Here is a 21,816-nt window from a genome sequence, read left to right as displayed (position 1 = left end):
TTGATGCTTCCGAGATTGGAGCGGGGGCAGTTTTGTCACAGAGAAGCTCCGATTGCTCGGTGATGAAGCCATGTGCGTTCTTTTCTAGAAAATTTTCGCCCGCTGAGCGGAATTATGATGTGGGTAATCGGGAACTTTTGGCCATGAAGTGGGCTTTTGAGGAGTGGCGTCATTGGCTGGAGGGTGCTAGACATCGTGTGGTGGTCTTGACTGATCACAAAAATCTGATTTACCTTGAGTCTGCCAGGCGTCTGAATCCTAGACAGGCTCGTTGGTCACTGTTTTTCTCTCGTTTCAATTTTGTGGTTTCATACCTGCCAGGTTCAAAGAATGTGAAGGCGGATGCTCTTTCTAGGAGTTTTGTGCCTGACTCCCCTGGAAATTCTGAGCCCACTGGTATCCTTAGGGATGGGGTGATTTTGTCGGCCGTCTTCCCAGACTTGCGACGTGCTTTGCAGGAGTTTCAGGCGGGTAAACCTGATCGTTGTCCGCCTGAGAGACTGTTTGTTCCGGATAGTTAGACCAGTAGAGTCATCTCCGAGGTCCATTCTTCTGCGTTGGCAGGTCATCCTGGAATTTTTGGTACTAGAGACTTGGTGGCCAGGTCTTTTTGGTGGCCTTCCTTGTCGAGGGATGTGCGTTCTTTTGTGCAGTCTTGTGAGGTTTGTGCTCGGGCTAAGCCTTGCTGTTCTCGAGCCAGTGGATTGTTGTCACCTTTGCCTATCCCGAAGAGGCCTTGGACGCACATTTCCATGGACTTTATTTCGGATCTCCCTGTCTCTCAAAAAATGTCCGTCATCTGGGTTGTGTGTGACCGCTTTTCTAAAATGGTTCATCTCGTACCCTTGCCTAAGTTGCCTTCCTCCTCTGAGTTGGTCCCTCTGTTTTTCCAGAACGTGGTTCGTTTGCATGGGATTCCGGAGAACATCGTTTCTGACAGGGGATCCCAGTTTGTGTCTAGATTTTGGCGGACGTTCTGTGCTAAGATGGGCATTGATTTGTCCTTTTCGTCTGCATTCCATCCTCAGACAAATGGCCAGACGGAGCGAACTAATCAGACCTTGGAAACTTATTTGAGGTGTTTGGTTTCTGCTGATCAGGATGACTGGGTTACCTTTTTGCCGCTGGCCGAGTTTGCCCTTAATAATCGGGCTAGTTCTGCTACCTTGGTTTCTCCTTTCTTTTGTAATTCGGGGTTTCATCCTCGTTTTTCCTCTGGTCAGGTGGAGCCTTCTGATTGTCCTGGAGTGGACATGGTGGTGGATGGGTTGCATCGGATTTGGAGTCATGTGGTGGACAATTTGAAGTTGTCCCAGGAGAAGGCTCAGCAGTTTGCTAATCGCCGTCGCCGCGTGGGTCCTCGACTTCGTGTTGGGAACTTGGTGTGGTTGTCTTCTCGTTTTGTTCCTATGAAGGTCTCTTCTCCTAAGTTCAAGCCTCGGTTCATCGGTCCTTATAGGATCTTGGAAATTCTTAACCCTGTGTCGTTTCGTTTGGATCTCCCGGCATCGTTTGCTATTCATAATGTGTTCCATCGGTCGTTGTTGCGGAGGTATGAGGTACCTGTTGTTCCTTCGCTTGAGCCTCCTGCTCCGGTGCTGGTGGAGGGAGAATTGGAGTATGTTGTGGAGAAGATCTTGGATTCTCGTGTTTCCAGACGGAAACTCCAATATTTGGTCAAGTGGAAGGGTTATGGTCAGGAGGATAATTCTTGGGTGGTTGCCTCTGATGTTCATGCTGATGATTTGGTCCGCGCTTTTCATAGGGCTCATCCTGGTCGCCCTGGTGGTTCTCGTGAGGGTTCGGTGACCCCTCCTCAAGGTGGGGGGTACTGTTGTGAGTTCTGTTTTTGGGCTCCCTCTGGTGGTTACTGATGGTACTGGGTGATTTGTGTTCTGCTGTCTCTGGTGTCCACCTGTTCTATTAGGATTTGGGAGTTTCCTATTTAACCGGGCTTTCTTGTCATTTCCCCGCCGGCTATCAAGGTTATCAGAGTGTTTTGTTACCTCAGCTTCTGGCTTCAGTAATCTTCAGGACAAGCTAAGTTTTTGATTTTCTTGTTCCACGTTTTGCTTTATTTTTGTCTTGTCCAGCTTGCATGTAATTGTTTCTTTGCTGCTGGTTGCTCTAGTGGGCTGTAATTGCTCCTCATGTTCCATGAGTTGGAACATGAGTTCAAGTAATTACAGGATGGTTTTTTGAAGGGTTTTTTGCTGACCGCGCAGTTTACTTTTGTATCCTCTGCTATCTAGTTTTAGCGGGCCTCATTTTGCTGAATCTGTTTTCATACTGTGTATGTGCCTTCCTCTCATTTCACCGTCATTATATGTGGGGGGCTGCTATTTCTGTGGGGTATTTCTCTGGAGGCAAGAGAGGTCTGTGTTTCTTCTAATAGGGGAAGTTAGATCTTCGGCTGGTGCTAGACGTCTTGGATCAACGTAGGCACGTTCCCCGGCTATTGTTATTTGTGTGTTCAGGTTTAGGGTCGCGGTCAGCTCAGGTTCCATCACCCTAGAACTCGTTGGTGCTTGTCCTTTTGTGATTCCCTGCCATTGGAATCATGACAGACGTCCACAGATGGGGGTTGTGCTCACAGCTCAACACCATACTGGACGCTTGGCTTTTGCCACAGAACACCAGGAATGGCAAATTCTTCACTGGTGCCCTGAGCTCTTCACAGATGAAAGCGGGTTCACATTGAGCACATGTGACATGCGTGACAGAGTCTGGAGATGCCATTGAGAGTGATCTGCTGTCTGCAACATCCTTCAGCATGACCGGTTTGGCAGTGGGTCAGTAATGCTGTGGGGTGGCATTTCTTTAAAGGGCCACACAGCCCTCCATGTGCTCGCCAGAGGTAGCCTGACTGCCATTAGGTACCGAGATGAGATCCTCAGACCCCTTGTGAGAAGATATGCTGGTGCGGTTGGCCCTGGGTTCCTCTTAATGCAGGACAATGCCAGTCCTCATGGCTGGAGTGTGTCAGCAGTTCCTGCAAGATGAAGGCATTGAAGCTATGGACTGGCCCGCCCGTTCCCCAGACCTGAATCCAATTGAACACATCTGGGACATCATGTCTCTCACCATCCACCTACGTCATGCTGCACCACAGACTGTCCAGGAGTTGGCGAATGTTTTAGTCCAGGTCTGGGAGGAGATCCCTCAGGGGACCATCCGCCATCTCATCAGGAGCATGCCCAGGCATTGTAGGGAGGTCATACAGGCATGTGGAGGTCACACACACTACTAAGCATCATTTCCTTGTCTTGAGGCATTTACACTGAAGTTTGATCAGCCTGTAACTTAATTTTCCACTTTGATTTTTAGCATCATTCCAACTCCAGACCTCCGTGGGATATTAGTTGTAATTTACGTTGATAATTTTTAGGTTTTATTGTTCTCAACACATTCCACTATGTATTGAATAAAGATTTACAACTGGAATATTTCATTCAGTGATATATAGGAAGTGGGATTTTAGTGTTCCCTTCATTTTTTTGAGCAGTGTATATTACATAGATAGAAGAAAAGCTGGCAATTCATCTGTCGTGTACTGTAAAATCACTGCAGGAGCCGACAGGATAGAAGAGATGGATTACATACAGTAAATACAAATAGAATAGGTATATATAAAGATTTCAGTGACATATACAATTAGTACAGTGTGTGTGCAGCTTACTGTACATGTATTTAATTAATAAAAGATTATTTTTCTGAAAAAAATAGCATGGGCTCCTGCGCAATTTTCGGAACCAGCAGAGGGAAAGCCGATGGCTGGGGGCTGATGTTGATAGTGTGGGAAGGGGGTAGTACCCACGGTGCTTTCAAGGCCATTAATATCAGCTCACAACTGTATACTTAGCCTTTACTGGCTATTAAAATGGGGGACCCTAAAAAAAATGACGTAGGGTCCCCTTATAATTAATAACCAGCAAAGGCTATGCAGACAGCTGTGGGCTGATATTAATAGCCTAGGAAGGAGCCATGGATACTGGCCCCCAGGCTAAAAATATCAGCCGCCCCAGAAAAGGCACTTTTCTAAGATGCGCCAATTCTGATACTTATCCTCGCTCTTCCCACTTGCCATGTAGCACTGGTAAGTGGTGTGATAGTTGGGGGGTTGATGTCACCTTTGTATTGTCAGGGGACACCAAGTACCAAGGTAATTAATGGAGAGGTGTCAATAAGCCGCCTCTATTACTAACCCCATAGTCACATTGTTTGAAAACGTAGACACCCAGAAAAAGTCCTTTAATTGAAAGAATTACACAGACTCCTTTAATAATCTTAATTAAACCATACTCATTGCCTCGCCCATTCCCCAGCTGCGCTCGTCATCTGCAAAAAAGTTAAAAAAAACAAAAAAACAACAATATTCCTCACCTTTCCACAGAGATGCTGCCATTTGTCCCATGACGAGTCCAGCTCTGCTACATCTAGGTGGCAGACTGCATGGTTGCATGATGCGACCATACAGCCTGTCATCCAGCAGACACACTGAGCACTGTGTGCTCAGTGTCTATCTGTAAACTTCTACTCCCGATTTGACGGGGCCGCGAGTGTGAGAAAGTTCTGCTGGCGGTGCTGTCAGACAGGTCCTGCAATTTTACGGCCAATGCACTCACTTCAGCTATGTGACGTCAGCGCGAGCGCAGTGGAAAATGAAACAAAATGAAAAAAGAAAGATAGTATGAAAAAGGTAAAAAAAAAAAAAATTAAGTAGGAAAGAGAGAGAAAGAAAAACAAAAGAGAGAAAGAAAATCATTGTGTGTCCAAATCATTGTTTCTAGCCCTCACTGAAAAAAAGCATACATTCAATGTATAGAAATAATTGTAATGGAAAGCGGAACATGATTTTAAACATATTTCAATTTCCCTTCGTGGTGTTAAAATAAATCAGAAAAAAACAAACACATAATTTTTTTTCTCCTTATCTTTCCCCCCCCCCCCCCCAATATCAACAAAAAACAAAAAATACAAATAAAAATTAGATAAAAGTTAAGCCCAACATATCATGAAAAGAAAATAACTAAACCTTATTTGAAAAACTGAATGAGAAATAATTTTCAAGCTATAAATAAAAGCATGTGTGATAAAAACACAAAAATGTTCCTGGCCATATAAAGGGGAAGGAATTATATGTAAAAACATTGCGTGGATTATGTCATCCTGGCTCTCTGAAGCCTACGATTGCGATGCACTAAGCAGCGTCGGGATGATGATGAAGAATGACATAGTCTGACAATGTTACTGTTGGTTTGTCTCCATCTCCTACTTGAAAACTTGTTTATAAAACTTTACTCCAAATTAACGGCTTGTCAAGAAACAATGAAGGTATCGACGCTTGTGGCCTTATTTGTTCTGGTTTTAATATTTTTGGCTGGTGTGATTTGCTCTGACTTGAAAGGAGTTATCGCAGCTATTTGGCAGGCTTTGTTTGGCTGTAAATTGATATATCTGCATGCGATAGAGCAGCAGAAAGCCAAAAACAAGTCTGCTTACCTATTATGATAAATGTCTTATGGTTGATGTATAAACAAGTATGTGGATGCAGAAACACATGGGCTACTTGCACAATGAACAAGTCTGTAGGAACCTGTTCACACACCACCAAGAAACTTGAAGACGCAAAAGAGCACAGTGAGGTCAAAAATACTCTGTTTTTTAAAAAAATCACAGTAATAAGCAAGTGCTAGTCTTTTGTGTCTTCAAGTTTCTTGGTGGTGTGTGAACAGGTTCCTACAGACTTGTTCATTGTGCAAGTAGCCCATGTGTTTCTGGTTCTGTAATTGTTTTCTTGTTTCTACAAGACTAGGGAGTCCACCACTCCTTATGGGTCATTTGCATCAAAGCTGTTCCATCCAGCATGTCCACATGAAAATTCCCTCTCTAAACCCTGCTTATACAGGTACTATACCGATGATCAGGTTTTTAAATACATCAGATAGGGATTATATACATTAGGTAGGACTGCTCTATATGGGTATACCTTGACGATTGGTGGAGCAGCTTAGTATACATTTTTTTGCAAAAAAATGTATCAATTAAATACCCTGTTTTTTCCATCTTTTTGACTAGCACTTGCTTATTGCTGTGATTTTTTTTACAACAGAGTATTTTTGACCTCACTGTGCTATTTTCTGTCTTCAAGTATGTGGATGCAACAGGGAAGATAATGAGGACTCAGTAGTAATTTAACAAATGCTTATTTGATTAAAACGGATATATGTTGTGCTTTCAGAACAATATCAAAGGGTAAAACAAACAATATAAATACAGTAAATTATTATACAATGAGAATACACCAATTCGGCTATATTATTCTGTTGTTACAAGTGAATAACCAGTATCGTCAGGGGTGTCTTAGACCTAATAACTTGACCAGAAAGGTGTCACAGTACTATTGGGCCTGTCACCATTGTCACTTTCTCTCTTAGGCAATATGAACCGTCCCACAGGCCCTAACGGTAGTCTACAATACTACACCATTAGGCCTCAAGTCCATTATCAACCAGTCACTATGCACACAACTGTTGCTCTGATCACCAAAGTCCACTATAGCACGGCCCTAGTCACCTTTGTACTGTACGTCTACACTGGAAGTAACAGCTCACATGAACGTCCATCTTCTGTCTAGTCATCTCCCTGCCCCGGCATTGCTTACTCAACTCAAGTCTCCCGGCTCTGGTCTCTTGTCTTCGGTTCTAGTCACGTGGATCTGCATCTGGTTACTCAGTTCTGGAAACTTGATTCCTCACTTGTGTCTGGTTGCTCATTTTTTTGCTAGGTCCTTTATTTAGTTCTGGGCACTCAGTTCCTCACTCGGATCAAGTTATTCGGTTCTTGGTTACTTGGTTCTGCTTACTCAATTCCTCACTCGGAACTGGTTACTTATAATGGCGGCTTTAAACGAACTCCGCTGCACTGCATGCATGTCCATCCTACCACAGTTCACAGGCACTCCCACCTCCGGGACCATTATTAATCACTGCACCACAGCTGTCAACCTGACCTGGTATCTCCTCCAATTTCTTGTCTTCAGGAACCATGTACATCATTCAATAGTTCCTGCTGATGCAGTTGTTGCTTCCTTCTCTTGTTCTGCAACATTTGACCAGCAGATGGTAGCACCTGTTTGCTGACACTCTAGTAGGCCTTAAACTTTAGAAATCTCTCACTTGTTCATCTCATTACTGATGTACTGTACATGGAGCCAACTTTTGACATGTAACTAAGATCTGAACCGTTTCTACATGTGCATTTGCAAGAAAAGGTTTTGATAGGAAATCAGCAATTAGAGACCCTTATACAAGGGAATCGAGAGAGTTGTACAAGCAGTTCAATTTTTTTCTTTACTGGAAAAAAAGTACATACCGTATTTTCAAATTTAATTTTACTTACCTCAAGACATATAAATAGAGGAGGCCACAATACTTTAACTCATCTAGACATTTTGTACTGAGTGCCCACTTTTGGGCTGATCTCATTACAAAGTAACTTTTTTTGATGGATTCTTGACTTTGCCAGAGGTCCTTTTATCTTTCGATCAGACATGACATTAAGAGAAATCTAATGCACAAATCAAATAGCCTTCCAAGGGATAAATATATTTCTTTATAACAGCCTTTGGCTCGATTTTAAACAATGGTGACTTAATGGGTAAACGCTCTGTAGGAAGATCGATCTTGTGCAAGCCTAGACAGGTCCACAAGGGTCTTCTCCGTCGTTATTTTGATAGCATTAAGCCATCGAGATGCTGGTCTTCCTCTTCGCCTTGTTCCTCTATTCTTCTGACCATGATGTATAAAAATCAGACATTTAGTATTCTGTTACCTCATTTCTGCAGAAACTAGTGTTTAATGAAACATGCTCCTGACTTCCGGCCAGTCAGAAACTGCAGTCACAAAATGGCACAGCGTGACGAGAGCGTTGATGAAAAACGGTGAAGACGCCGGAGGGTGAGTAGATGACAGGAGGCAGGACACTTACATTTAAAGTGCCACTCCTGAGCTGAAAAAATCACTTTAAAGTAATCTCTAGACTAGAGGCTGATTCTCAGGGAGATTTATGTCCGGCCCATAGATCTTAACAGCTCATTTACATATTAAGGAAAATATGGATTTCTCAGGAACAAAGCATCAGATCATAGATATCAAGGTATCATTTTATTCAGCTTTCTATGACCTACATGCCCATATAGACGGCTTAGGAGGGTTTATCCAACTGACAGATTCCCTTTAAGTTGGTTAAAGTGGAGAAAGGGTACAAGAAAAGAGATGCTGACATTACCACTTACACTAAATATATCCTCCCCATCTTCCTAGTGTTGAGGATCTAAGCAGCAACAAACCATATTGTGAAATGGAAACAGAGTCCAATTTATTTCTGAAGGCTGATGGAGAGCCATAATCTATTTTTTAGACAACTGCGCTTTACAAACCCTCTACCTCTTATTAACATCACTAAATATTTGCACATTATTCCTCTTCTATAACATAATACTATCTACAAATATTCTTTAATTAGAAAATAAAGATGTTCTAAAGTGTGTTCTGGTAATGGGTTGTATCACAAATAATTTGTCGTTCAGTAACCGGCAGGATATTACTTCATTCACTTTAAAATTCTTTCCCACAAAAAGATTGAACATTTTTATTTCCATCTACCGTATTTCGTGAACACTTTGTGCTTTGGTCATTTGTTCTGCTGTCTGACAGCAAATGCAGACTACCGGCACAAATCCTCATCCTGTCTCCATGTAGGACGCCCTCTCTTACCTCACATGTAAAAGCAAATCTTTAATCAGGGGATATGACTTGCGTAAATGTGTCTCCTATGCCCCCAGAGTCCTTGAAGACTGAAAGATGTATTGTTGTAAAAGCAATATTTCTGTACTCACTGATGATGGCAAATCGTGGTGATGCTTGAAAGGTAAGAGTAATGTTCAGAAGAAGAATGTGTGAAATCTAATAGCGCGAATGAAAGTTACTGCTAAATGATAGCAAGCGGGAAAAAAGTTGAGAATCTGGATGATTAAAACGGTACTTTTCAGTATTTAAACGGCAGTAATCCAAATTATTTTTCATGCATGTGTGTGTTTAAAGGGAACTTTTGCATCAGCCCATTTTCCTTTTTGTAATTTTTAAAATGTAAAACATGAAAACATACATACGGTATATATTTTTTTGTCTAAAATGTGTCATCTTTAGCTTTAGGCCTTTTAGAGATCTTTTAATCTTTAACTGTTCATAATAACAGCAATTTTGACCAGGGGTGGCCAAACTTTTACATGCCCCTGTAGTTCATGTTTCCTGCATCCATTGCAGCTGGTTGCAATCCTTTATGCTTGGAAATTATAGATGTTTAGTGGTTAATGCTGTTTTCTTATAACACTGATGGATTTTCTTTAGGAAATCAAATTTACATCCATACTTTAAAGGGGACGTGATGGGTGATTCACGCTGTCTACAGGCTGGACAGCTTGGATGAGGGACAGGCTGTGAAGCTGCAGTCATCAATGCTTTAGGGCTCTTCCGGATGTCTGTGATCATTGGTTCACAATGCATGGATTAACCGCACATCTCCTGATCCGAGCGTGACAGCATCATAGAAAAATATGAAGCCATCATGCTTGGGTTGGGGGAACACTAGACCAGTCCGTGCCTTGCGATCCAAACATGGAACAAGGATTGGGGATTAGTGATGGGAGAACGTGCTCAGATAACGTCTTATCCGAGCATGCTCGGGTTTTTATCCGAGTATCTTGGGAGCGCTCGCATATTATGTTCGCGTCCCCGTGGCTGCATGATTTGCGGCTCTTTGTGGGACAATTCCCACATGTGTTCAGGCTGTCTAACAACCGCAAACCATGCCGCCATGAGAGCGCAAACATAATATATGAGCATGCCGAAGATACTCAGATAACACCCGAGCATGCTCGGATAAGTCGTTCTCCCAGCATGATCGCCTATCACTATTGCGGAGGCCTAAAAGAGCCCTTACTCTAAAATGCCATGGCAAGAAGCAGGAAACTTGACTCTCTGCCAAGTTCTCCTTGCCAGGCTCAGTTGATTGACAGATGACTTCCTATACACAAATCAAGAGACTTGGGAGATCTAGGTACTGGGCTGTACTTTGTTGTTTCAATAAAATCAGTGTTTTATCAGCAGGAGATTATCAGTAGAGTACTAGATGCCTTGTGTCACTTGGCATATCAAGGCATTCAGGGATCTAACAATGGTACCAGGTCTAACATCTTAGTAATCCTAAATGCTAAATGTGGGACATCTGATGTGACTAAGAGATTACACCTGACGTGTATTGCAGTGCATTATAAAGGTGACGAAACTATCAGATGTTCAAGTTCCCTAGTTTGATTTAAAATAAAACAAAAAAAAAAACAATCAAGTTTAACATTTTTAGAACTATAAAATAAAAAAGAATAATTTAAATATGATCATTCCTGCTATTGCTTACTGTTAAAATGTTATAAATAGGGGTTGTTTTTTACTTATTATTATTATTATTATTATTATTATTATTACTTATTATTACTTATTATTATTGGTTGCTTTGGACAGTTTATCTTTTAGACCGTTTTCTAAATCTGCCCAAGCTGTGTCAACTCGAATTTCCTTCCTTTAGTTGCCTACATTTAAGATGAATGGTGTTGTACGATCATAACATATTAATGACTTATCTACTGGGTAGGTCAATGTCAGATTGGTGGGGGTCAAACACCCGACAACCCCACCGATCAGCCACCAGATATAAACATGTTGAATAGAGCTGTAAAGCACAGCTCCAATGTGTAGCAGCTGCTGCCGGGTACTGCAGAACATCTCCAATCCTTTATAATGAAGCTGTTCTGCAGGACCCAATACACATTGAATGGAGATGCACCTTGCAGATCTGTTTAAAGTTTTTGCATCTGGTGGACGCTGTGGCTAATTGCCATCCCACCAATCTGATATGACGACCTATCCTGTAAATATATTGTGACCGAACAACCCCTTTTAGGGTACCGTCACACAATGCCATTTCGATCGCTACGACGGTACGATTCGTAACGTTCCAGCGATATCGTTACGATATCGCTGTGTCTGACACGCAGCAGCGATCAGGGATCCTGCTGAGAATCGTACGTCGTAGCAGATCGTTTAGAACTTTCTTTTGTCGCTGGATCTCCCGCTGTCATCGCTAGATCGGTGTGTGTGACACCGATCTAGCGATGCGATCTAGCGATGCGTTCGCTTGTAACCAGGGTAAACATCGGGTTACTAAGCGCAGGGCCGCGCTTAGTAACCCGATGTTTACCCTGGTTACAAGCGTAAAACTAAAAAAAAACAAACAGCACATACTTACATTCCGGTGTCCGTCAGGTCCCTAGCCGTCTGGTTCCCGCACTCAGTGACTGCCGGCCGTAAAGTGAAAGCAGAGCACAGCAGTGACGTCACCGCTGTGCTTTCACTTTCACTTTACGGCCAGCAGTCAGTGAGTGCGGGAACCAGACGGCTAGGGACCTGACGGACACCGGAATGTACGTATGTGCTGTTTGTTTTTTTTTACGCTGGTAACCAGGGTAAACATCGGGTTACTAAGCGCGGTCCTGCGCTTAGTAACCCGATGTTTACCCTGGTTACCCGGGGACCTCGGCATCGTTGGTCGCTGGAGAGTGTCTGTGTGACAGCTCCCCAGCGACCACACTACGATTTACCTACGATCACGGCCAGGTCATATCGCTGGTCGTGATCGTAGGTAAATCGTATAGTGTGACGGTACCCTAAGTCATTCTGAATTTAGGTGGTATTGCTAAAAAATAAATGCATGTATTTAGCTGGGATTTTCCAACCAAACGATTCTTAAGCAATTACCTATCTGTGGGGATATTGCTCTTCCAAATAAAAGTCCAAGACAAATAATATCTGGTTACACAAAGTAAATAGAGAACTTGGAAAGAAATGAACACTGATATCCGGCACAGCCAATAGTAACCCAGAGCACCAGTTGTATATATATATATTCGGATATCTGCCCGACTGGGCAAAAATGTTGAAAAAAAATACAAGGTTTAATTCAATGGGGACATCCTGCGTTTGTGTCAACACATAGATTACAGTTACATCATTAATACCATTACCATATAGTCAAAATAATAATAATATTTTTTTTTTTTAGAATTAATTCTTTTTTTTTCCACTGCCCACCAGAAAAAAATTAAAGGTTTGTCTGACATATTTTTTTTTAGCTATGGATGCTTTAGAAATAAAAAAATGGAGTCATAGTCATCTGCATGCAGCCCTGTATATTCATTGCAGGTCGGCTCCGGAAGCAATGCCTGCTCTGTTTGGTAGTTCCAGGATCATTGAAGCCTGTGATTGGCTGCAGCATTCAGATGACAAGAAGACTGCTGCAGCCAATCACAAGCTTCAGTGGCTGCCAAACAGAGCAGGCATTACTTCCAGAGCTGACCTGCTCTGGATACATGGGGCTGCAGGTAGATAAATAGGGCACAATTGGTTTATTATTTTAAAGACAACCGTGATGAAAAAAACCTTTTTGTATCAGGCAACCCCTTTAATTAATAGATTATATATAATCCAGATTGGTGCCATTAATAGCTTCCAGCTTCCACCATATGTATATAGCTCTGTCAGTTAAAGCTTCACGAAAGCTAAAATATATGCATGATGATTGGAAATATCAACCTCGGGAACAGAGTCCATGGCATCAGCAGTTGGAGACATATGTACTAGACAACTCTGCTCCAGCTTCAAAGAGAGCAAGATCTAAAGGTACCTTCACACTGACCAACTTAACAACGATATCGCTAGCGATCCGTAACGTTTCAGCATCCTGGATAGCGATATCGTTGTGTTTGACACGCAGCAGCGATCTGGATCCTGCTGTGACATCGTTGGTCGGAGCAGAAAGGCCAGAACTTTATTTCGTCGTTGGATCACCCGCTGACATCGCTGAATTGGCGTGTGTGACGCCGATTCAGCGATGCCTTCACTGGTAACCAGTGCAGGGAAGCAGAACGCCGGGGGACGCGACAGACACCGGAATGTAAGTATGTAGTGTTTTTTTTTTTTTACATTAGCACTGGTAACCAGGGTAAACATTGGGTTACTAAGCGCAGCCCTGTGCTTAGTAACCCGATGTTTACCCTGGTTACCCGGGGACCGGCATCGTTGGTCGCTGGAGAGCTGTCTGTGTGACAGCTCTCCAGCGACCACACAGCGACGCTGCAGCGATCGGCATCGTTGTCTAGATCGCTGCAGTGTCGCTAAATGTGACGGTACCTTAAGGTAATTCCAATCCCGGCCAATTAATTAACAAATCTGTAAGGCTTGGAGTGGCCCACGGGGAAGAGGTGAATCCCCCGGGGGCCCTTGTGCAGGAATAAGCCACTTATGCCCCAACATGAGCAGTGGTAGGCTTAATACAGTTGACTCATTATGTGGAGACAAAAGCTGAATCTCGTTGATCATTTAACAAACTACCTAGATTATTATTATACTAGATGTTGGCCCGATTCTAACACATCGGGTATTCTAGAATATGCATGTCCCCGTAGTATATCGACAATGATGATTCCAGAATTCGTGGCAGACTGTGCCCGTCGCTGATTGGTCGAGGCAACCTTTATGACATCATCGTCGCTATGGCAACCATTATGACATCTACGTCGATACTGTGCCCGTCGCTGAATCAGAAACGTGGGATTTCTGCGTCCTTTATGACATCATCGTCGCTGTGCCCGTCGCTGTGCCTGGCGGCCTCGACCAATCAGAGAGGCGGGATTTCCAGGACAGACAGACAGAAAGACAGACAGACAGACAGAAAGACAGACAGACGGAAAAACCCTTAGGCAATTATATATATATATAGATAGGAGCAGAGGTAACCTTGGGAAAGAAGATAATGTGATATTTGCTTGTAGCTGAATAGTGGGCTCCCAGAGTCAGTGTTACTGGTGGGCCCTTGCCCCTCCATCTGATACTGATGCCAGTCATGGCTCCTATATAGCCTGAGTCCTGTACATTTGCCTTCCGCCAAAATTCAGCCTTAAGTTACCTTGATGTAAGAAACATGAGACTCAGTCCAGGGACAAGATGCTGTATTAGCACCGTCTTGATACATTCTGAACATAACATATAAGTCATAAAAGAAGTTTGCAGCAATCTATGACTGTAATATATAAAGATACGTGCAGAACCTGCATACACCCTTTGTCACTCCCATCTCATGTATTTACCTCTCTTGGAGCATCCGCTTGGATGAATTCTTCATAGATTTTCTTCGCCTTTCCTGCCTGCTTGGTTGGGGTCTTGATCTTTTTGTAATCCTCACAAGCCATCCAGAACTCAATGTTCTCCTCGCTGAATTCCATCTTCAGGAAGTTCTGGAAGGCAGAAAGTCCATCTGGACAGTGAAGAAAAAAAAAAGGATTAAAGCTAAAAACTGAAAAACAATTTATTAGTACTGAAATGACATCATAGACAATTCATGTGCATGCTATGTTGACCTCGAAGTGATGATTCCGATTGGGTACACTTCTATATTGATAGGCTCTGATTTGTAGATGATGCACTTATGGCACAAGTACACGATTTATAACATTGTAATAACAATTACATTGATATTGATACATTAATAACAAATTAACACCAAATATTGATACATTAATAACAAAACATTGAACAACCTCAGTTGTGATTGTTGCATGTAAAAGAAAGGAACCGTTCTTCGTTCGTGTGAGGACCTCTAAGGACTGTGCACCTTGCCTCATGGACTTTGTACACTTTCCTTCCAGAAGAGTCTTTTTTTCATGTTTTCCATGAACTTTGCCCCAAAAGACTGTGAAAATGCCACGTGTGCAAATGAAGGACTGTTGCTCACAACAGGACTTGATGGTCAGGACTTGATAGACTGTGTTTTTTCCACAAGGACGAATGTTTGGGGTGAGGGGTATGGACGAAAGTGATGTCCCAAGCAGGTTGAAGAAATTGGACTCTGCCCATGGACCGATGGGCATTGTGTGGGCCTGAGGGCTGTAGTTTTGTTAGGGGTCCTAACCTAGTATGATCAGGGTCAGTGTAAACCGACAAAGGACACTGTATACCCCTGAAAGAGGAGGCCGTTAATTTTATGTGTAAAAGCATACCACTTCCTGATAGTCAGCTTCCCAAAGATGTGATAAACCACAGTTAATTTATGTTTTAAGGGGGCAAGGGGAGAAATCACTTTTTTACACAGGACCCTGTAGGTTTGGATTTCTTTTTCCCTTAATAATGAAGACCTTCATTTAAATACAGCATTTTGTTATTACTTGTGTTATTTTTGTCTAATATTTCATTTGTTTGGTGATCTGAAACATTTAAGTGTGACAAACATGCAAAAGAGTGGGAAATCAGGAAGGGGGTAATCTACGGTTTTTGATATTGGCAATAAATCCGTGATATTCCTATCAGAAGTCTGCTTCTGGCCAATGTTTGATTTCCTCTTGTAGCAATTATATGCCCACTGCAGGCAATCACTGATTTTAGCAGTCACATGCCATCATCATCACTAAAGCAATTGATTGGCTGCAGGTTTCATGTGAATAATCTATGGCACTTGATTGCACCGTGTATTGGGCACTGGCTGTGTGATCTCAGCCAGGTATGTTTGATCCTGAAACGCTATGGCTATTTAGAGAGAAACATCCTTTAACTGCTTCACGTCAAAAGTCGTGTCCCTATCCTTGATGCAGGCTCACACACTGAACCTACATCTTTTTCTGCACATGATGGCTAATTTAGTTAGCCTTCATGTGCCTTTCACAGCCACAGGTGGAACCGCTCCACCCGCGACTCTTAACCTTGTTATATCCCACTGTCAATCTCTGACACAGGCATTTTACACATGCTGGCATGAAGAACGTCATTCCACGCTCGCACCGGCGCACCCATGATGTGTCTGCGGGACACCGATGGGTTGCCATGACAGCCAGGCATCAGTTAAAGACCACTTTGCCTGTCATTATGACCCTCCTGTGAAGCTGAGCCTGTAGTTTGCGTGGATAGGAAACCATGATTTTCTCTACACATAGCGCTGCTGATGCATTGCTATGCATAGTACAAGTGATCAGATGATCGAAGCTTCAAGTCTCCTAAGGGGACTAACAAATAAAGAAGAAAGTGAAGATCAAAGTTTAAAAATATGACAAAAATAAAAAAAAACACAAAAGTTCAAATCACTACCATTTTGCCCCATGAAAAATAAAACAATTACAAAAACTTTATATACACATATTTGGCTTCGCTGCGTTCATAAAAGTCTGATCTATCAAAATATAAAATAAATTAATCCAATCGGTAAACAGTGTAATGAGAAAAAAAATCAAAATGCCAGAATTATGTTTTTCTTGGCTGCCTCATTATTGCAATTTAATGCAATAAGAGGCCATCAAAACATTGTATCTATTCCAAAATGATTTCAGTAAAAAAATCTGATCAGGGCACATAAAGTAAGCCCTCGCAAAATAAAAAATGAAAATGTTACAGGTTTCAGAAAATGGCGACACAAACAAAAATTTATTTTAGTTACAAATGTCTAAAAAAAAAAATTCAGTACTTAAATAAAAAAAAGTACCTATACATGTACCTGTGTACTTGTACTGACCTGGGGGGAATCATATTGCCTGGTCAGTCTTACCATATAGTGAACATGGTAAATTAAAAAAAAGAGGGGAATTGCGCTCATTTTTAAATTTCAAAGGACTCAGAATTTTTTTCCAGCTTTCCAGTGCATCACGTCACATGATAAAATGAATGATGGCATTAAAAAATACAACCTGTCCCATAAAAAACAAGCCCTCATATGGCTATGTGGATGGAAAGATAAAATAGTTTTGGCTCTTGGAAGAAAAGGAGGAAGAAACAGAAATTAAAAAAAATGGAAAACTGCAAGGTCGTAAAGGGGTTAAAATCTGCCGGGAGCCAAGCTGCACGGGAGACTAGTGGAACAGGTGGGTCCTTGGTGGCTTCCACTTGCCAGCTTCCCTGGAGTGAAGGTGTCATCCCTATACATGTATGCAGGGAGAGACCTGTCACTCCAGGATAGTTGGCGGCAAGAAGCCGATAGAGATCCATCTGTGAGATTAGTCTCTTGAGTGACTCGGTTCCAGGCGACTTATATTTTTCCATGAAATGTCGCAGCGTTTCAGAGTCAAACATATTTATCTGAAATTATACAGCCAGTGCCCGATACATGCTACCCGGGGCTCAGACAGCATGTATCATATCAGCTCTCAGGTTTACTTTAACAGAGATGATCATCTTGTAGGTCCCAAAGACCATGAATGTCATAATAGTGTTTCCAACACATAAACAAAGAAGAACATAAACTATATACTTACCTACTGTATATGGTGAGAAACAAGTGGTAGAAATAATAAAAACAATACAACTACGGTATGTAACATCTATGATAGATCTGATGAATGATATGTCAATTGTTAGCGCCATTTCTTACTTTGAAGGTTAACTCTATCATTGTGACACATAAGTCCGGTTGATGTTTTTAGTAATAATAGTAATATCCTAATCACATTGTTCAGCAGTAGTGTTGAGCGATACCTTCCGATATCGGAAAGTATCGGTATCGGTTTGGATCGGCCGATATTCAAAAAATATCGGATATCGCCGATACCGATACCCGATCCCAATGCAAGTCAATGGGACCAAAATATCGGAATTAAAATAAACCCTTTCTTTCCTTGTAGGTTCATTCTACATGAAGGAAAACAACTAAGAATAATGCCGGATGTATTTGGGGAGGTGGCGGAGACATTAAAGTCATAGAGGTTTATCCCAATCAAATAGAATAGCATGTTTTTTGTTTTTTTTTAAGACGTTCGGAGTGACAAAGATATTGACTATGTAAATTTTTTTTTTATTTTGTCAGATATTGATGTTTCACTATTCCACGCCCTTCCCCTTCTTTTTTTTCTTTTTTTTTTTCTTTTCCCACACTTTCATCTTCATCATCATCAGCATCTTTGACATCAACTTCTTCACCTTATTCATCTTCTTCTTCATCTTCTACCTATTTTTTTTTTTTTATTACATTCTTCATATTCATTTTATTCAACTATTATTATTCTTCTTATTCTACATATTCTTTTTATTCCACTGTTATTATTCTTCCTATTCTACTTCTTCATCATATTCTCATTTGTGACAGGCATTCCCGTAGTTGTTATCTATAAAAGTTTGAAGATTACACCTTCCGTTCTGCCAGTCACAAAAGTTACATTTGTCCGCGTTCAGTTTGGCCTGCAGCATCAGGCTTTATCCAGGGGCACCACGAGGAGGAACGGACTCACCCCCATACACTGCTTAGTCTTCTTCTGCATATAATTTAGATAATATCTTTTGCTCTGATATTAAGTCTTATGCTTAATGTTCTTCTGCTCTTTGTTCTGCAGCCTCTTGTTCTTCTGCTTCTCGGTCTTCCATGTTGTCGTCTCCAGGGTCGTCGTCTCCAGTGTCGTCATCTCCGCCGTCGTCGTCGTCGTCATCGGGGTGGTCTTCCGTGTCGTCGTCATCGTGGTGGTCTTCCGGGTCGTCGACGTTAGGGTCTTCAACTTGGAAATGTAGCAGAAGGTACAAGAAGGCTGAGAAAATGCCAAGAACCAGCTGATGGAACTGGAACTCGGATGGCTACCCGAAGGTTCAAGAGCCTATGGAACTACCGAGGACCAGCTGACGTTACTGGAACCCGGTTACTAAGCAGGAGGTACCCGTGCTAAAAAGCACTACCAAGGACCGCCTGACGTTGACGGAACTCGGATACCCAGAAGGAGGCACCTAAGCCAAAGGCTCTGCCCGGAACCAGCTGACGTTACTGGAACCAGGATGGGGAGCAGAAGGTACAAGAGCAAAAGACACTGCCGAGAACCAGCTGACGGTACTGGAACCCGGATGGGTAGCCGAAGGTCCAAGAGCCAATGGAACTACCGAGGACCAGCTGACGTTACTGGAACCCGGTTACTAAGCAGGAGGTACCCGTGCCTGAAAGCACTACCAAGGACCACCTGACGTTGGTGGAACTTGGATACCCAGAAGGAGGCACCTAAGCCAAAGGCTCTGCCCGGAACCAGCTGACGGTACTGGAACCAGGATGGGGAGCAGAAGGTACAAGAGCAAAAGACACTGCCGAGAACCAGCTGACGGTGCTGGAACCAGGTGGTGGACCCGAAGGCCCACAGGAGAGGAGAGAACAGCTAGGCCGCGAGGCAGCCGCAGTTACCGAACCCCAACAGTCCTACAGGGGGAGCTGGGCCTACTGGCACTACAGAACCAGCCTTGACTACCAGTTCACGCAGCCCACATAGGAAGCTCCTAAACTGGAGGCACCCTGGAGTTGGCTAACCCGACCGCACCACGACGAGGCAAGCATAGGTGTCTCAGTGAGCTTGACACAACCCGGAAACAGCTGACGGTGCTGAAACCAGGCTTGGCACGAGGGAGTACCTGTGACAAAAACACTGCCGAGAACCAGCTGGCGGTGCTGGAACCCGGATGCGTTGCCCCAGTGTGCAAGAGCCAATGGCACGACCGAGGACCAGCTGACGGTGCTGGAACCCGGTTACTAAGCTGTAGGTGCCCGCGCTTAAAAGCACTACCAAGGACCGCCTGGCGTTGGCGGAACTCGGATACCCAGGAGGAGGCACCTAAGCCAAAGGCTCGGCCCGGAACCAGCTGACGGTGCTGGAACCAGGTGGTGGACCCGAAGGTCCACAGGAGAGGAGAGAACAGCTAGGCCGCGAGGCAGCCGCAGTTACCGAACCCCAACAGTCCTACAGGGGGAGCTGGGCCTACTGGCACTACAGAACCAGCCTTGACTACCAGTTCACGCAGCCCACATAGGAAGCTCCTAAACTGGAGGCACCCTGGAGTTGGCTAACCCGACCGCACCACGACGAGGCAAGCATAGGTGTCTCAGTGAAGTTGACACAACCCGGAAACAGCTGACGGTGCTGAAACCAGGCTTGGCACGAGGGAGTACCTGTGACAAGAACACTGCCGAGAACCAGCTGGCGGTGCTGGAACCCGGATGCGTTGCCCCAGTGTGCAAGAGCCAATGGCACGACCGAGGACCAGCTGACGGTGCTGGAACCCGGTTACTAAGCTGTAGGTGCCCGCGCTTAAAAGCACTACCAAGGACCGCCTGGCGTTGGCGGAACTCGGATACCCAGGAGGAGGCACCTAAGCCAAAGGCTCGGCCCGGAACCAGCTGACGGTGCTGGAACCAGGTGGTGGACCCGAAGGTCCACAGGAGAGGAGAGAACAGCTAGGCCGCGAGGCAGCCGCAGTTACCGAACCCCAACAGTCCTACAGGGGGAGCTGGGCCTACTGGCACTACAGAACCAGCCTTGACTACCAGTTCACGCAGCCCACATAGGAAGCTCCTAAACTGGAGGCACCCTGGAGTTGGCTAACCCGACCGCACCACGACGAGGCAAGCATAGGTGTCTCAGTGAAGTTGACACAACCCGGAAACAGCTGACGGTGCTGAAACCAGGCTTGGCACGAGGGAGTACCTGTGACAAGAACACTGCCGAGAACCAGCTGGCGGTGCTGGAACCCGGATGCGTTGCCCCAGTGTGCAAGAGCCAATGGCACGACCGAGGACCAGCTGACGGTGCTGGAACCCGGTTACTAAGCTGTAGGTGCCCGCGCTTAAAAGCACTACCAAGGACCGCCTGGCGTTGGCGGAACTCGGATACCCAGGAGGAGGCACCTAAGCCAAAGGCTCGGCCCGGAACCAGCTGACGGTGCTGGAACCAGGTGGTGGACCCGAAGGTCCACAGGAGAGGAGAGAACAGCTAGGCCGCGAGGCAGCCGCAGTTACCGAACCCCAACAGTCCTACAGGGGGAGCTGGGCCTACTGGCACTACAGAACCAGCCTTGACTACCAGTTCACGCAGCCCACATAGGAAGCTCCTAAACTGGAGGCACCCTGGAGTTGGCTAACCCGACCGCACCACGACGAGGCAAGCATAGGTGTCTCAGTGAGCTTGACACAACCCGGAAACAGCTGACGGTGCTGAAACCAGGCTTGGCACGAGGGAGTACCTGTGACAAAAACACTGCCGAGAACCAGCTGGCGGTGCTGGAACCCGGATGCGTTGCCTTGCCTATTAAAGATTGTCTTCCTAGAGCCCCAACTAGCGGTGTTGGAGCAAAGGGTAAGCAGGGGGAGATGAGTGTAGGCCGAAGCCTGCACTGGAGGCAGCTTTGTGTCTGCGTTGCGTTTGCAGGACACTTTGCCGGCTACACACTGGGGGAACAGCTGGCGTTGCTGAACCCCACTAACACAATGGCGTGTGTTTTTCTCTGTGCAGCTAGCACTTGCGGGCAAAAACTAGCGATGTTAGAGCCCGTGTTGAAGCAGGAGGAGGAGGAGAGGAGCAGAGTGTAGGCCGAAGCTTAGTTGAACCAATTTCAAAGGAAACCTTTAACCCCCCCCTCAGGTGTTACAAAGTACAAGAGACACACCTTGTGCAGTATTAATGCTGCACAAGTGAAAGGTTGCTCTATTAATTTGTCTACTTGCACACGCTGAATGAAAGACATACACAATTTACCCCATTCTACAGTCAAACTGTAGTGGATGCGTGACTTGGTTTTTTGATGAGACGCAGCACAGGTGTCCAAAATAACGCCTTGGTGCTTGGAGCAGCTTCCTGAGCGTTGTTATTTGCTGTACAGGAGTCTGCGCTCTTGTGTTATCCCTTGGCAATGCCCTGTTAGCGCTGCCCAT

General features: G+C 44.3%; 1 protein-coding gene across 1 annotated transcript in view; it reads right to left on the bottom strand.

Annotated features, from left to right (window-relative positions):
* LOC138648004 (regulator of G-protein signaling 5-like) overlaps positions 1-14,422 on the bottom strand; it is a 62,177-nt gene extending 47,755 nt beyond the window's left edge. The window contains exon 1 of the mRNA XM_069737450.1: positions 14,261-14,422. Coding sequence (XP_069593551.1) covers positions 14,261-14,395 — 135 coding nt within the window. The 5' untranslated portion in view covers positions 14,396-14,422. The remainder of the gene's footprint in view (positions 1-14,260) is intronic.
* Positions 14,423-21,816: the final 7,394 nt, after the last annotated feature.

The sequence above is a fragment of the Ranitomeya imitator genome, chromosome 8 (assembly GCF_032444005.1).
Source record: "Ranitomeya imitator isolate aRanImi1 chromosome 8, aRanImi1.pri, whole genome shotgun sequence".
NCBI lineage: Eukaryota > Metazoa > Chordata > Amphibia > Anura > Dendrobatidae > Ranitomeya > Ranitomeya imitator.
Note: the sequence above shows the minus strand (reverse complement) of the source record. Positions and strands in the feature narration are given on the sequence as shown.